The sequence below is a fragment of the Pholcus phalangioides genome, unplaced genomic scaffold, assembly GCF_987345545.1.
Source record: "Pholcus phalangioides strain wild (caught in Gottingen) unplaced genomic scaffold, Ppha-v1.0 ptg000022l_1, whole genome shotgun sequence".
Taxonomy (NCBI): Eukaryota; Metazoa; Arthropoda; class Arachnida; order Araneae; family Pholcidae; genus Pholcus; species Pholcus phalangioides.
Window position 1 is genome coordinate 4603884 of NW_028301615.1, and position 17384 is coordinate 4621267.

At 37.6% G+C, this 17384-nt stretch overlaps 1 protein-coding gene across 2 annotated transcripts in view; it reads left to right on the forward strand.

Moving 5' to 3' along the window:
• Positions 1-17384, forward strand: part of l(2)10685 (5-methylcytosine rRNA methyltransferase l(2)10685) — an 86087-nt gene that overhangs the window by 62989 nt on the left and 5714 nt on the right. For both annotated transcript variants that reach the window (XM_089249347.1, XM_089249348.1), the window contains one exon: positions 15629-15753. In XM_089249347.1, coding sequence (XP_089105473.1) covers positions 15629-15753 — 125 coding nt within the window. The remainder of the gene's footprint in view (positions 1-15628; positions 15754-17384) is intronic.

A 17384-nucleotide genomic window follows, 5' to 3' on the forward strand; every position in this document is an offset into this window, starting at 1 on the left:
CAAAGCCGGGTTTTCCTAGTAGGCGTTTCGCGCCACGTGAACCGAACTGGATCATTTCGCTTCAGCAGAAATGTGTTACATAATCACGCTACGCATTTGTGTTTTCCAAGCGTGGCGCATCAGATTAGGGCAGCTATATTGTAGTATATGACCCTGGGGTCAGCTACTCTATCGGCTGCATGCTCCGGTTTGACGGAAAGGGAAAGAGAACACAACAAAAATGAAAAGAAGATCGGTGAAACGCGCGGCACACGACGCATTCAACTCCTTCAGAAGCAATCCGCCAGTCAGGCCCGTCGTAAAGCGTTGTCGTGAGCCGTATTGCGCTCTGTAGGAAAACAGCAGTGCCTTCTTTATTGGTGAGGAGACGGCGTGTCGCGCTGGGTGATTCACGTTGCGCACGGCATCGAAAACCTGCTCATAGGAACAGGTTTCTACAGTGGGCGCATCGGGAAAACTCTGATTGGTAAAAAAAAACCAGAATTTCAAGTTTTTAACCAATCAGCGTTTTCACGCTGCACACGGCGCAAAAGTTCTACTCCTAGGAAAACCCGGCTTTACGGGGCAGAGCCCGAGCAACATCTGGTTTCACGGGGGGTTTTTTAACCTTCAGAAAAATATCTTTCAGGTTTCGTTATTTTCGGGGTCATTCAATTATTACGTCAGCATCGATGTGTGTGTGGGGGGGGGGGGGGTTGAATGATGCTTACGTCATCAACCTCCTTTTATAAAAATATGAAATATTCTTAATGGCATCTTACTCGGTGTGCCAAAAACGAGTAAAAGTTTTCGCTAGTTTGTGGGCACCTGAACTAATATTCTCCCTACTGAGTCCCCTACAGACCCACGTTAGTGATCTCTAAATACTTAGCGGATCCAAGTGCTTTGGACCTGTGCCGCGCGTTATACAAGTGATCCGTGATTATGCCGTGGATCATTTAAGTAAATCTGGGAATGGGCCGCGGATTACTTGAGTGACGTAAAACCGCACTTGTGGCCGCGCCAGTGCTCTCCACAAATCACTCAAGGGATCTCTAAATGTGTCACGGGTCACTTAAGCGATCTGTGAATGTGCCACTTGGTTCATTTTTACAAAATTAGGTTTGAGAGGGACAGGCCACATTTGAGCCGGCACAGGCCAAGTGTTTACCGCAAGTCAAGGATTACCTATGGGCTTAGAGGTAGGGTCGCAATGAATTTCTTAAAAATAAATTTTGAGTTCTTAGTTTTCAAATAATATTGATTAAAAAATATATTTTTGATCGTCTGGGGGGGGGGGGGGGGGGAGGACCACGAGCCTCCCAACCAAGATCTCCCCTCCCACGTACGTCTCTGATCCCACCACTATGCGTTAGGAGGTAAGAGGCAGAGTGCTAACGAAATTTTGCTGATAGGGGGAAAGTCAGATTTTTTCTGACTTTTCCTAACAAGAGGGGTCAAAAATCGCTGAAACTTTGCTGCCGTAATACTTGAACGGCCGCTTATTTTAAGCATGTGCTCAACCCACTTCCTAAATGTCGCGTGCCTTAAGTGGCCTCGGTACACTTACGGATAAATTAAGTGGCTCGCGGCATATTCTTACATCATTTAAATGACGCGCGGCATATTTCCAGATCACTCAAGGGGCTCCCGGCGCATTCTTACTTCAATTAAGTGGCCCGAGGCAAATTTCCAGAGCACTTAAGTGGCCCGCTGCACATTTCCAGGTGACTTGAGTGACCCGCGGCACATTTACAGATCACACAAATAATCTGCGGCGCTGTTCTGGATCACTTAATTAAGTGGCCCGCGACACGTTTTAAAATCAATGAAGTGGCCCCACACTCTTGAAAAGGTTGAGTTAAATTGTAATATGCTGCGAGTCATTCAGGTGGTCTGTAAGTGTGCCCGGGCCGTTTGAGTCATCTGGAAAGGTGCCGCTTGAGTCATTTGGAAATGTGCCACAAGTCACTTGGATAATCTGAAAGTGTGCAGCGGCCACTTGAATAAAATAATCTAAAATAATCACTAAAATCACACAATAATAATAATAATAATAATAATAATAATAATCAATCTAATAATCACTAATCGCCACTGAAATAATCTATGAAAAATGCATCAAGCCACTTAAAGTGTTAATGTATTGCAGACCATTAGGTGATCTATGTGCTGCGAGCCACTCAAGTGATCTCAAAGCGTGCCGCCAAAATGATATGTAAATGTGCCTCCAGCCGCTCAAGTGAACTGGGGGTTTGTCGCGGGTCGCATAAGTGATTTGCAAATGTGCATGGTGTCACTTAAATGATCTGGAAATGTGCTTGGGGTCACTTAGGTGATCTGGAAATGTGCTTGAGGTCACTTAGGTGATCTGGATATATGCTGCTTGCCACTGAAGTAATCTGGAAATGAGTCCTACTTAAATGATTTGATGATCGCTCTTGAGCCACTTGTGTGGTTTTGTTATTCGTCCTGGGCCATATAAGATAACTCTGAGGGCCATTGGTTAGCATGTGTGTTTTAAGGCATAACTAGGTTCGTGTGTACGCTATTGACGACGTTGTCTTGAAAGAAAAACATTCATGAACTTAATACGCAGGCCATTCTAATCGTTGTATCCTTCGGGTGTAATGTAACGCCAGGAGGTGTTGCATCAAAGATGTTCAACATTTAGTAGAGAGTGGGCCATTTCATTGATTTTGAAATGTGGCGCGGGTCAGTTAAGCTGACCTGTAAATATGTCTGGGTCAATTGAATGCTCTGGAACTGTGCCGCGGTGATCTGTAAATTTTCCGTGGGTCACCTAAATGATCTGGGAATGTGCAGCAGTATACTAAGAATGTAGAACTGTGATGCAGGTTACTTGAGTGTTCTTTTAAAAGTTTCATGGGTCAATTGAATGCTCTGGAACTGTGCCGCGGCTCACTTGAATGACGTGTAAACGTGCCGCAGGTCCTTGAGGGGTCTGGAACTCTGCCGTGAGTCACTTAAGTGATCTAGGAATGTGCCACAGTCATTTAAGTGCAGTAAAACAGCAGCTGGGGTACCTTCAGTAATCTGGAACTGTGCCGCGGTGATCTGTGAATGTGAAGAGAGCCACTTGAATGACCTGAATCTGTGCTGCAGGGTTTCTTGAACGATCTGGAAGTGTCGCTTGGTTCATTTTTACAAAAAAAGATTTAAAGTTGTGAGCCACAACAGATCACTCCTGGGCCACATTCGGCCCTTGGACAATGGGTTAAGCATGCATGGGTTACATTTCTATGGCACCTAGACAGGTTTTTTTCTTTCTTCGAAAAGCACAGGGAAAAATGGATCACGATCAATAGTTGGACTTTTCAAGTAACAGTAGCAATTTGATTAATTTCTTTTTAGTTTTGCTTATTTACATTGTTTTCGATACCACATTCTGGGAAAATGAAAGATTTTTAAATTTGTTAGAGAACTTGAGTTTCTTAAAATATCTATAGATAATACTATAATTAAAGTATATAAGGTGTGAATCTTAATGGCACAACATTTTTATATGCTATGATAATTTGGCAATTCCATTTTTTCCCTCCTATTTTTTTCTTATTTTTCCTACTTTTTTTTTTTTTTTTAATTCTAGGCCTGTAGCTAGGGATATGTAAACTTCGTATTTACGAAATAACCGTAATAAATGCGAAATTCACCAAATAAATGTGATAAATGCGAATTTTTTGTTAATTTTGACGAATAAATGTAAAAATTTGCATTTTTATTACTTTTCTGCAAAATCTCGATAATTTAAATGTTACCGTTAATTCTTCCATGTATTTCCAAGCTATAACTGACACCTTAAATGAATATGAAACTAATTACGAAAATAAAGGATCTATTATCAGACTCCGTGCGTTACATGACTGTGTGCTTCAAGTTATTAAAAACACTTCTTGGTGACAACATTTTGCACTAACCAATGCTGGGCGCATAAAGTGAATCTTGTGGGTGATGCATTCAGTAAAGAATTTAATTCTGTTGTGGCCAAGACGAAGATAACGTTTTTTTGCACTCAAAAAACGAGCAGCGCGTATTTAAGCTACCACTATCACTGTATAAGTAGTCTATTACTGACAGTGAAATTCTTCCCAACGCCTGTAGTAACAAAGCAGAATTCGTGGTTCAAAGGTGTCATCCATCTGAGCGAATATCATATATTGCTGCTTTTCTCAATAAATATGAAGACGATTACTCCAGCATAAGTTTCTGAAGTTTTGACAATGAAATTCTAGCTCATAAAATAAGAGTTCAATTGACTTTCATTTCAGAGTTCTGTAGGAAAGTTATGATAATTGACAATTTTTTTGAAAGGATCAAACTTTTCTTTTGCGCATGTTTTCTGAAGTAAGTTAGTAGATTTGAAATCTTTTGGTCTAAAATTTCAAGGGTATTTTTACGAGAAAAAAAAAATTGACACAAATGAGTACAGCAGAGTCTCGTTTATCGGACATAAACGGGCTGGCAGAACGTCAGATAATACGGAGGTGTTAAGGAAAAGCCTATTAAACGTCAAACTATGTTATAATTTTGCACATTACGAACCTAATAATCATGTTTACAGCAAAACAGAAAAAAATTTAGTGAGAAAATGAACTTACTGTTACAGAATATTTTCAAGTCAAATACAGTACTTTAAAAAGTTCAGTCCTGTGATGATTTAGAAAAATTTTTGATCGTAGTCTGCTTTCCTAATGAGTGCTGTTTCTTCGTTGCCAAATCTCGCCATCTTTGCAGCATGATTATGTCGATTCCTGTAGCTTCTTCTTGTTGCTCAATGTATTTAATTGCAGTTTCTAGAGCCTTAACTCCAGCGTTATGTAAAATTCTGAAAGCTCAACAGTTGGTGCTTGATAAATTTTTTTTTCCGTGGGATGTCTGATAATACGGAAGGTCGGATAAATGAGATTCTATTGTATGTTGGAATTGATGAACAGCATAGCATTCTACTGAAGACACAGCAGCAGAAAAGAGTTAAAATAAATTGACTTCACACATGACATCCAACCAGTGCCGTCTTAATGCATGCGCACGGCCCAGAAACCTCAAGTGTGGAGGGGGCCTCATGCAAATCATTTTAGCCAAGGGCCTATATGATATTTTTTAATATATTAAAAAAAATTATTAAAATAAATTTTAAATAATATATAATTTAAAAAAATAAAATTTTATTTTTTAAAATTTTTATTTTTTGTGAAAAAATGAATTTTTTTTGTAAACTACGAAATTTCTGACCTGAATTTATTTATTTTTTTATTTTTTTTATTTTGCAAATAAATGCAAAAGTTATGATTAAAAAAAATTTTTTTTTGCGAAATTTACGTATTCCTACTGATAGCATCCATGAAAGGAAACACTTGTTTTATGAACAGTGTAGATGTGATTTCTCTATTCAGCATGGAAAGACTGACATAGAATTATATTCTGCTCAGGGGCAATGCAGAACCTGCCTTGAGGGGGGGGGATGAATGAACTTTTTCTTAATTGATTGAAAAAGTTTTTTGTGAAAATTTTTTTATTTTTGATCGAGTCTATGAGTGCCCGGGGAGGGGGTACCCCCACTAAATGTATCCAGTCTACCCACCCCATTGTTTCGCAAGACATTATCAGCACAGCGGCTCTTGGATAATGTTTCATCGCTAAGTGGAAGTACATAGATAACTGAAATCTAGTTTCACAAAGGATTCTAGGAAATTCTACACGCTCGAAAATAAGCTCAATAGAGATGGGGGAATTGAAGATTCCAAAGCCCAATGGGGACAATTACAATGTCTGGAGTCAGACTGGGCAAGAGCGAGGGATGCTTGAGTATCCCAGAAGGGCATTCACACAAAGTTTGGATTATTACACACACTACAGCCAGGGTTGGGTTTTTGACATCAAAAACTGGTTTAAACCATTAAAAACTGTTGAAAACCGTCGAAAACCTAAATGAATGCCTTTTGATAATGTTTTGAACACAATAGGTATACAACATGATGAAAAACTTACTTTTTACATATAACAATGTTTTGTTTTTAAACATTAATTTATAACAATAATTAAAACAAAATATTAATTATAATTTGCAATTTTGAATTCTTCAACATAAGAGCCTAGAACATATAAAATATAATTTTATGGTTTATTTATCTAAGCTACTCATTAGCTGTCAAATAGTTTTTGTTAACTTGATAGATATGTTAAACAACAAAACACTTACTTTTATTTAGATTAAAGGGTTTTATATTCAGAATGATAATTACTGAGGAAAATATCTATTTTGATATTTTAAATTTTCTGATCCGCCTAAAGTTTTATTCCATATAAAAATTCTCATGCAGCATCTGCTAATACACTAATTAAACTCATTTTTTTTCATCTAAAAATTTCTTAGAGAGCTCAGAGTGTATAAATTCAGAGTTTTTAAGAATATTTTCAAGACTTGATACCCAGAGCATTTGTTTTGCACATTTGAATACAGCTTCAATTGGAAAACCATTGCATTATAAATGCTAGTAAATGCACCATATCATATTGCAAAAGTAAGAATAACTAAGTTTGGCATATACAAGCTAGCATTGCCAAATTAAATGACATTTTAGTCCAACAATTTAGTATTTCGATCGCTAGATATATTTCAATGTTATGCACAATAAAAGTATCGTTTTAAGTATCAGTGGTTATCTAGATAATTTAATTATTACATCATGTATGTAATGTTGATTTCTGTTATTAACTTTTTTAAACACTTATCTGTTGTAAAAAGAGGACAGCAGACGGTTTATATCAACGCAAACATATATAAGCAGTTGAAGAAATTTTGGAAGGTCAAGAATCATCTTGAATCAAAGAATGTCAAATCGTTCCACAGTTTTCCCTTCAATGTTCATGTTATGCTTTATTCAAATTTTATAAGAAAAAAAACACATATATATTGTCCAAAATAATTCTTTAAAGAGTAGAAAATTATTTTAGAATCATATTAAATATTTATTATTTGTATAACAGTCACTTTAAACATTACATGCAATTAATGTGTGCATTTCCAATGGGAATTTTTATATCGAAAAGCAGTATTTGAGGTTTTTGACGTGACATGTGTCAAAAACCTGCCAACCCTGGTTTCAGCTTCTTAGAGAGTTTTGTAATGTTGCGATGAGACCTGACGAATGCGTAAGTGCATACTTAGGAAGATTGATGCACTTGCATTGAAAGGTGATGTCCTATAGATAAGGTTTTACCGACAGGAGCATTGCTCTTGTGATGTTAACGGGTCTAGAGTACGAATGCCTGATACCGAACTTAGAGCATGATCAGAATGAACTGTCCACAAAAATGGTAAAATCGAGTCTAATTGTGGAAGAGAAGAAGCTACTGTGTGACTATATATACACAAACGAATGGTGAAACGAAACGCTGGCGATGGGCGAGAGAGCTTTTAAAACTGACGATGTAGAAAAAACTTGCATACAATCAGGGAGATAGAAACAATGAGGGAAGAATTCAATGTTTTTCCTGTGGTGTTTGAGAACACATAGCCGGAAACTGCACTTCGAAGAATAGGTCTCATCAGGCCAAGGTGGTTTCGCAGAATGTAAATTGAGTACTGACTGGCAATACTGGTAACAAGAAGCCTAGCTGCAATTCGTATCTAGACAGTGGTGCAACAGAGCACATGTGTTCACAAAAATATAAGTTCCTCGACTATAAAGTCTCGAAGTAGAAATAGATAATCCCGAGAAAATGGAAGTAGGTGGAAAAGGTGATATTATTTTGAATCCTGTGGTCGAGAAACATTCTATCTGGCCAACATGCAACAACACCACTTCAACTCATTCATAGTGATGTCACAGGACTTATCATGCCTACATCTAAAGGAGGGTCAAGGTATATTGCCACCTTTGTTGACGACTACTCATGGTATGCTGTAGTTAAGCCTATAAAATCCAAATGTCAAGTCCTCAAAAAATTCATCGAATTCAAAAGGACTGTTGAGAATTTCTGTGATGTTGGATTTTATATCACAAAAAAAAAATTACACGTTACCAATATGTTATAAGTTCTCTTGCTTAAGTTACTCTCTGAAAATTTTAACTTACACAATCACAGCACTAATATATTATATCATGTTAGTTCCCAAAGAGACACTATTTCACCAAAACAATATTATTTATGAGAACTATGACTATTTTGCTCCTTATATGAGTATCTTTCAACACCTAGGCCAGTGAGTGATTCGAATAGGGCATAGGCCTACAGAGCGTAGTTACCTTGACCACAAAATAACCCTTATCTACGGGGAGTGCTAGAGTTCCATCTTAATTAGGTTTTACCACATGAAAACAAGTAAAAAGAACCAAATTACTACAAGTCACACATACACATTTATAATAGTTAAGATAATTAAATTTTAATTACTTTTCTTCCTCAACGAGATATTTTAACAATACAGCAGCATCATTTAAAATACTTCAAAAACTGACATTGCGCAAATTCAAAACAGTCTCTCATTGCAGAAAAAATGCTTTTCCAACATCAACATTTAACAAACCTTTACCTTAAACAGCGAAACAAACATATCAAAATCAACCCGAAATTGTGCATTGTCATAGAGATCATTAGAATTAAGACACCTTAAAGAACTTTATACTTAACCGAAAATTTCAACGGGGGGGGGGGGGGGAGTTCGATCTAACCTCAATGAATCATGATCTTAACAAAAAATTACAAATTCTCAGATCACCGCCACGAACTAAAAAGAAAAATGGTGAATGAGAGATAAAACCAAGGGAATAACTTCCACATACTTACAAATTCCGAGTGACTTGATGTTCTGCCACCCAGGGGTCAGTGTCCCATATCCTCTAAAGGTAACTGCCACAGTTCTTGGATCTTGAGTCAAGTTCGAGTGACATCGGGAAACAGGTGGCCTATCCCAGATAGGACAAAACTCTCCGGATCCTTCTCAGCTGGCATAGAACGCTCTCAGGCTCTGCTCAGGACATGTTGACAGGCTTCAGGATCGCCTCGGCAACAAAATGGGAGAACTGTGGTAGCAAACAGCAACATCTCGCGAAAACGATTTCACATTACTAACATCGAATGGACCGCTTTTTTTCGACGAGAGAAAATGGAAGACTGAACCAACCCACCGACGTTTCGAGGGTATAAGTAAATTGAAAAGTGGGCATGGCTTCGAAATGCGCACACTTTGATTCGTGGCGTAATTTTTTACGACATCACTTTTGACCAATTAAGGTGAAAGGGCAAGTCTAAAATCCGGACAAAAATAACACCCTGAACGAAACTTTCTTCCTATGGGGAGACTCTTCTGATCCCAAGGACAATGCACTAAATGTTATACAAAAAGGAAAACGCTTAATTACGCACACACATCATTATAAAATACAAATCAAATTTTACCATTAGATGGGAAATTATTTCCGCGTTCCAATGATAGATCACATACTTCGACGCATAATTAATGATACAGGAAGAATTTCGTCATATGACAAAGAAAATTAATTAACACATGATTTTAAATTCAAGATGACACTTAGAATACACTTTCTTGTATTATCCAAATTCAATGTTAACAAATATCAACGGCACGTGTGTAAGTTTCCTTAAAAAAAATGAAATTATTAATGAATTACTTAATTAATGACTCCACAAAATAGTTCAGCATGTATGTCTCATCCTCCAGAAAAATTCTGATGACATGGCAAAAGTTTCAAACACGAAAAGCGGTAATTTTGTGTGTTTCCATCTGCAAAAATAAACAAAAAAAAATTCTGTGTCACCTTCGAGATCGGAAACGAAAGTTCGAAAAATGGCCATCTCCTGCCTTACTATCCTGGAACAAATTTATATTTTTACAAACTCTTAATTTCTCCAACGAAGATGCCTCAAAATCGGCTCACACTTGACACCAAGGAGCGAAAATTCCAAAAGATTAATTTAGAATAATCGGTCAAAGTCTACGATATCGGGATCGTATCGAAAATCAAAATTTTGAAAACACATACTATGTGTACAAAAAACGAGTAGGTGTGTAACCTACTCGTTTTCCCAAACTGAAAAAGGACAACAAACTAATTTTCTTACAACACAAAACACAAATAGTAGATATGACACAAAAATATCTCACATAAATATGATATGAATAACTCTCAATTACAAAAACTCTGTCATATGTCAAAAGAGGGGGAAAAGTGTGCTATGACTTTTCCACTTTGGCATTTCCATGGAGTTTAAAATCGCCACTCTACGAAGCAACAATTGAGAATATATATGTTGTGCATTTGACGATTTTTTAATCAAGAATGCAATATTGAGGCAGATCATGGTCTCCAGAGCAGAATGGAGCGGCTTAGAAAATGAATTGCACTCTGTTCAATATGAGCAGATGCCTTCTTCTGGACTCGAAGGTCCCAAACAACTTGTGGACAGATGCCATCGCTGCCGCCTGCAATTTGCAGAATAAATGTTCATCTGAGGCTATACAGGAAAGTATACCCAAATAACTTTTTAACAAAAGGCGTGTCGAAACTAGTCATCTTAAAATTTTTGGTTGCAAAGCATATTCTCAAATTGATAAAACGCAAGTGAATGGAAAGTTAGGAAAGTGCTCACAAGAATGCATTTTCATTGGATATCCTGAAGGGGGGTCAAGGGATACAAGTTGTAGAGCATAGACAAAGACATATTTTTCGCCAGTAGGAATGTGAGGTTTGTTGAGGCTGTTTTTTCATTCAGGAGGAGCCAAATAGATTGACTACTAATTCACTTCCTTTCAGTTGACAATCTAAATGGCCAGCAAGTACAAGTGACATCTCCTGGAACCTCTCTAAGGGATGCATTACCCAACTTAAAGCATGCAGAGCAAATGGTTGGAAATTCAAAACAGCCTACAGTCGCTGCGAATCAACCTCCTGATGTTAGAAGAAGCAAGAGACTAAGAAGACCTGCAAGTTACGAGAACCCAGTGTCATACAAAGCTGTCAATGAAGCGCAGTCTAATGCTGATATTCGGATCAAGGATCCAGCCACCATCGAAGGATCGATGAAATCATCTGATGCAAGAAGCAGAACTAGTGGCTGTTTAGGAAGCTGGCAAGGTGAGTGACACTGCCATTGAAGAGAAACCGGCAACCAGGAAACATGGTCAGGCAACTAAATCTGCAAAGTCAACAACAGATGATGATGATGATAACTAGTCGGAAAATGTACATTAGACCCACTAAAGCAGCTGCCAAGGAAAGCAACCAAGACAACGACTTCATCAAGAATGGTATCGGCATCGTGAAAGCCTGTCTGGAAAAATGTGAGCTCAAGGCGCAGCTACAAAAGCTAGAGATGAAGAAGGTTCCAAACACGAGGAGAAGGACAGTGCTGACATTGCTGGTTTGGGTTCAAATTACAAATTGAAATTACCAAAGCGAGAGGCCGGCAGACAGAAAAGAAAAAGGACGAAAAAATGGTAGAGCGGGGGTGCGAATAAAAGGATGAAGTTTTGCCATCCAAGAAAAGGGATGATGGTCACCAAGCTGAGAAGTCGAAGAATTAAGATTTCGACATTGATAACGGTGCCGAAGAAGACGAGAGGGAAGAAAGAATGAGTCAAAGGCCAGCAAATTTAACAGCAGCAAACTAACTGAAAGCAAGGATGAAGCGCATCAATGTTATGCTTTGGCGAGGAGGAGTGTTATGATATAAAATATAAAAGCGAAGGTTTTATAATGGCTGGTTATGCCAAAAGCATAAAGAGAATTGCAGTTCACATCGTGGCAACATGTTTAAAAGAATGGCTCCTGTAAATAAAATTGGTGTTGAAGGACCTGCGTTTCCTTGTGTGAAGAGTGTCTTTCATTTATACTCAATGTATCCAGTCTACCCACCTCCTTGTTTCGCAACAGATTCTCTGTTTGAACCACACCTTTTTTAATTATTGTATTCAATTTGTAAATCTGAGTTTGATTGCCATCTATCTTCCACAAAAGACAACTGAAAAAGGATTTTTTTTCTTATAGCTGCACTAATAGCAGCTTTTTACCAACTATTCCTGCAGCCTAAGGGTGAAGATAAACTTTAACTAAAACAGGGACATTCAGTGGGAATGTATAAATTGAAATAAGTAGTTTACATCTTTTTCTTATAACTCGGCCTTACATTCAGAGCCGTAACTAGGGGGAGAGCAGGTGGCTCTGGTCCGGGAGGGGGCAAATTTCACCTCTCCTTCAATCAACATTACAAGCAAAGCTGTAACTAGATGCTTGGTCACCCGAAGCAAGTGCGCATTTAGAAGGGGGTACTTACTTAACAACACGTTGATGGAGCCGGATGATATCTCTTGTCCCACTGCCCCTCCTTTCATAAGAGTCCAGTATATACGGGACTCTAGCCCTTATGCAGGAGGGGCAGTGGTACGTTGCATTATATATTTATTAATAGGGGTTAATCCCTTCGCACTATTTTTTAGGGAGGGGCTCAAACATCTTCAACCCCAGGTTGCAGTGTCTATGGCCCGGGGTCAAGGCCGGGTTTAGTCATTCAGCAGCACGGTGCAAGAACAGTTTTGTGGTCCTGGTGATAGGGGTTAGGCTCTGGGGTTAACTAATTTTTGCTCTATAAATCCACCGAAATTTCTTTTAGGGGCGGGGTGGGGGATCTTCGAATTTGGGGATCCGTAAAAAATCTTTCTGAGGAGGGGACCCCAGTAAGTAGGGCCATTCTAGCGCATGGGCAGTGCAGGTGGTTACAAAGCTTCACGTTAACAAGAAATATGTAAAACAATATAATGTCTAACAGGGCAGCAAATAGGGGGATGCAGGCGGGTCTGGTGCCCCGGATGCTGTACTAGAGGGGGTGCAAATTTCACTCTGTAATCTCTCCTTCAACATTATGAGAGGGTTCCAAAATGCATGCTTGCCCCGGCTGACCAAGCATGTAGTTGCGGCCCTGATGTCAAATACTGTGAAATAAGATTTTGAATCTGGATGACTGGCGCTTTAAGTCTGATAGGGCGAGTCCCTTGCACCGAGGGCTTATCACAGTGTTAAGGCCATGGCCAATGTATGGGAAAGGCAGACCGGGCTGTAGGGGCTTTAGTTATCGATCTTATATTTATAAATATATAAAAATATAAATTTTCTTGAATTTAAACCAAAGAAGCCAGATAAAAATCTTAGTCTGGGGGTACTTTCAAAAATTAAGGCCCCCATTCAAGGATGTGGGGGCTGCAGATTCACTACCATATGTGTCTTTTAATAAATCAACATATTTTTCATCAATGGATTCAATAAAATTTTAAGTTCTTACTTTTTGAAGTATGTAGTTAGCGTAAAATATTATATATAATCAATGCAGTAAAACCTATTTTTACGGCTCCTAATATTTTGCGGCCCAGTGCAATTGCACCCTTTGCAGCTGCCCAATTCCGGAACTGGGTGCTGGAAGTTGTGCACCCTAGGTTTAACTAAATGTATTATAGCATTAAACGTAATTGCATGTGGCAACATTCACATGTGCAAAGGGGGGGGATGTATAATACCCCTCCTTCTAGAGCCGAAATTATAGTGTTATCTTTCAGGAAAAAACATACCCCTAGGCCCATCATTTGGGAAGTCCGGGGGGGGGGGGGTCCTTGCTCCCTTCCCTGGCTTAAAAAAATGCAATAGAAGCGATATATGTGTATACATATATTGAGTATAAGTTCTTTGTCTCCCCCCCCAGAAAATATTGCAATGACAGGTCTCCCACCCCCATCAGAAAAAAATGAAACCCTGACCCCAGCCCTTGGGAAAATCCTGCGTATGCCTATGTGTAGTAATAAGACAGTTTTCAATAAAAGTATCAGCAGAATAGTAGAATATTTGCAATACAAATAGCAATGGCATCTCAAGATGATGTGGCTCATCATTCGGGAATCACAGCCCTGTCACTGTATATTGTACTGTCTTCAATATAATCCCTAACATATCTCGTGGCACTGCCGTACTTGGAGGGAACAGCAGAGTCATCCTAAGAGCATCTGGGGCTCTCCGGGCAAATTTATTTTTTTACAACCTCCCTACCTAACTAGAAATGGTTACACAGCGCCGCAACTAGATGATTGGTCAGTCAGGGCATGCACGCATTTTAGTGCTTCCTTTTAATATTGAAGGAGAGATTAAAGGTTGAAATTTGCACCCCTTCTGGTTTAGTGCCCTGGGCACTAGACATGACTGCTCTCCCCTAGTTGCAGCCCCATGATTGCTTATCAATTTGCACGCTTAATCTCAAACGATATCTCATTATCATGAGGGCCACCTCTGCGTGAGACCCCTGCGTTAAGAATACACTAGGAAAGAGTGCAATTACTTTTTTTTAATTCAGTTAAAAACGAACGAAAATCCCTTCCTCTTGTTATTGCCCTTTACCCACGGTTCCGTGGCATACTGTGTGGGAATCAATTTCACTACATCATAACTGTTTAAACAAGTTCAGGTGTAGGCGAGTTCAAAATAATGATAATAATAATTAATAATTGTTATTTTATCAAGAAATTTTTTTTAATTCAATCAAAATTATTAAACACTTTAAATGTATCTAATATTTTCTTTCCCTGTATGTTTTTTTCTCTGTAAAGATGCGTTCCTGATAATTTCCCTCATGGTTTCTAGAATTTCCCTCTCATGGAAGAAAGAAGCTGCTTCCATTGACTTAATATTGCAATGACGGGTCTCCCACCCCCATCAGAAAAAAATTAAACCCTGAACCCAGCCCTTGGGAAAATCCTGCGTATGCCTATGTGTAGTAATAAGACAGTTTTCAATAAAAGTATCAGCAGAATAGCAGAATATTTGCAGTACAAATAGCAATGTGCATAGCATACATGAGTTGGGAAAAAAAATTCATTAAAAATCAAATAAATTGTTTAAAAATTAAAAAAAAAAATCTTGACAATAAGCGGTTTTTGTGGCATCCGCTCAAAAAAAATGAAGTTCTGAGCGTGAAAACTATGCGAAAAAATTCATGAAAGACCCACAATTTTTTACATTATGCTCCGGTTTGAGTGAGTCACATGAGGAATCGGGTGACGCCAAAACGAGTTTCATTCTGAAGCGTGCGCTTGCTAATACCTAACCTTATATATTCTAGAAACCTTGGTGCTATTGCCCACTTTTCATAGTATTAATATATTCTATCTGTAACAATGTGTTTCTCTGGTCCTTTCAACTAAGGCTCCCAGAAACCCAGTCTGACTTATCCATCATCTTTGTGCAAAGTATGACATCAGTATAATCACTACAGCCAATCACTTTTTGCTATCCCGCTTTTTTAAACAATTACATGACACTCTGACCAAAAAGTGGTTTTGTACCTCTAAGAAGGAGAACGATCAGTTTGCCTGATTATCAAGGTGCCTTATCTTTAATATCGTTGTATGGGAGTCTGATCTTAATTTCTTCCATCTTGTTTCAATTGATCTTTTTACCCCCTTATGTTTTGTCTCTGCCGATAAAAAGTCTTAACAGTGGACTCCAAAGACTTTTTTCTACACTTGGCCAAAACAGTAAACACCATTCAGTGCTTTACATGTTAATATATAAAGTATTATATATATAGCTATGACGCCTGAAGTAATATATATGTTTGGGATTTTCAGATTCTACTAGATGTACCTTGTACAAATGATCGCTTATCAGTTATGAGGGAAGGGAATAGCATTTTCAAACAAACTCGTTTCAATGAGAGGATGATGTTACCCAAGACGCAAACTGAAATGCTTTGGTAAATATATATTTTATAAAGTTTGTTTTCTCATACATGGTGATACTGCGAATAACAAGCATCTCAACTTGTGGATAATCAAAGTTTCAAGCGAGACAAATTTGTTAAAAATACAATGTGCAACTGAAAGAAAAGAAAGAAATTACCCTGTCATTTTTCCCATGATCTGAACAAGGTTGGTGCACTAACTGCTTCAATCTTGACGACATTATTCTTTTAAAAATCGAAGTTGGGCTTCTACTCAAAGAGATTCTGACAATGATTGAGCAGGTAGGAACACCCGAAACTTCTGGTGCAGTAGTTGGATGTTTTATCAGTTGTCCATTGTCCACGTTGGGTTACCTTAGGGCCCTCACAAACAAAGGAAATTCTGTTGCTCATTTGATAAGGAAATGCAATGGTGAGGCACTTCATCAGCTTCTCCATGTACATTTGTCTGACACATCTTACAGCATGCATCACCTGTTCAGGGCTCAGCACTGATCATGGCCTCAAAACTAGTGAAAATAGTGACCAAAATGTTCAAAAAAAGAGACCAAATAGTGACCAAATTGTTTAAAAGTGACCAAAATAATTTTAGACAGAGATCAAATGGACATTGAATTTTGATTATTACCAAATGCAATGAATTGAAATTGAATTTAGTTTTTACTAAACTTAGTATTTCAATGGAACTCATTGAAATTGGGTTTTTTTACATAGTAGTGTGAAAAAAATCAAACTCAAACGCATTCTGCTAACCAGAAAAGTTTTGAATAATTTATCAACAACTATGTGTGAGAGAGTAACATTACATCCTTTTTAAGTAACAGTAGCAATGCCTTTCCCCCATGTAGCTTTCCACAACCCATCTTAAAATCAATTTAAGCAGGAAAAACTTCAAAAACGGGAAAAAATTTTCACATCCAAAGAAGGAAAAAAAAAATGAAATAACACAAAATTTGATGAGAGAATTTGTCCAATCTACATTCAAGTGGATTTTTCATTCATGTTATGCTATGAATGACAGTATACAAAATGTACTCAAACTTTTTTTAACTAGTACAAATTTTATTTACATACCTAGGTTTGTATTCCAACAAATTTTAAGAAATTTACTATAATGATTTAAAAAAAAGACCTATAAAATTACATTTTTACAATATTATTTTAAATTATTAAATTAAAATATTACTTAAATTACTGAATTAAATAAATTATTAAATTGAATAAAGTATTTAAATTATTAAATTGAATAAAGTATTTAAATTATTAAATTGAATAAAGTATTTAAATTATTAAATTAACTAAATTATTTTAATTATTAAAAAACTAAATTATTTAAATTGTTATACGTTGAGGGAGGACAATCCACCCCCCAGCGTCAATGGCAAAGCCTACTGATGCATTGTCATCTGCTGCACCCCTAAAACCTTCAAGTCTATGGCTGGACTGAGAAGGATGGGGCACCAAAATAATAAGGCCCTTTGTGAGGGAGAAAATTTTGAAATTGTTTGGTTTGAGAGAAAAATTTGTAAATATATATTTTTCTTTTTTTTTTTTGCATACAACATACACCCCTGCAAAAAAAACATTTACTCCTTTACCCAGAAACAGTATAATTTTGGCCCCTCCACCCGTAATTTTTAACA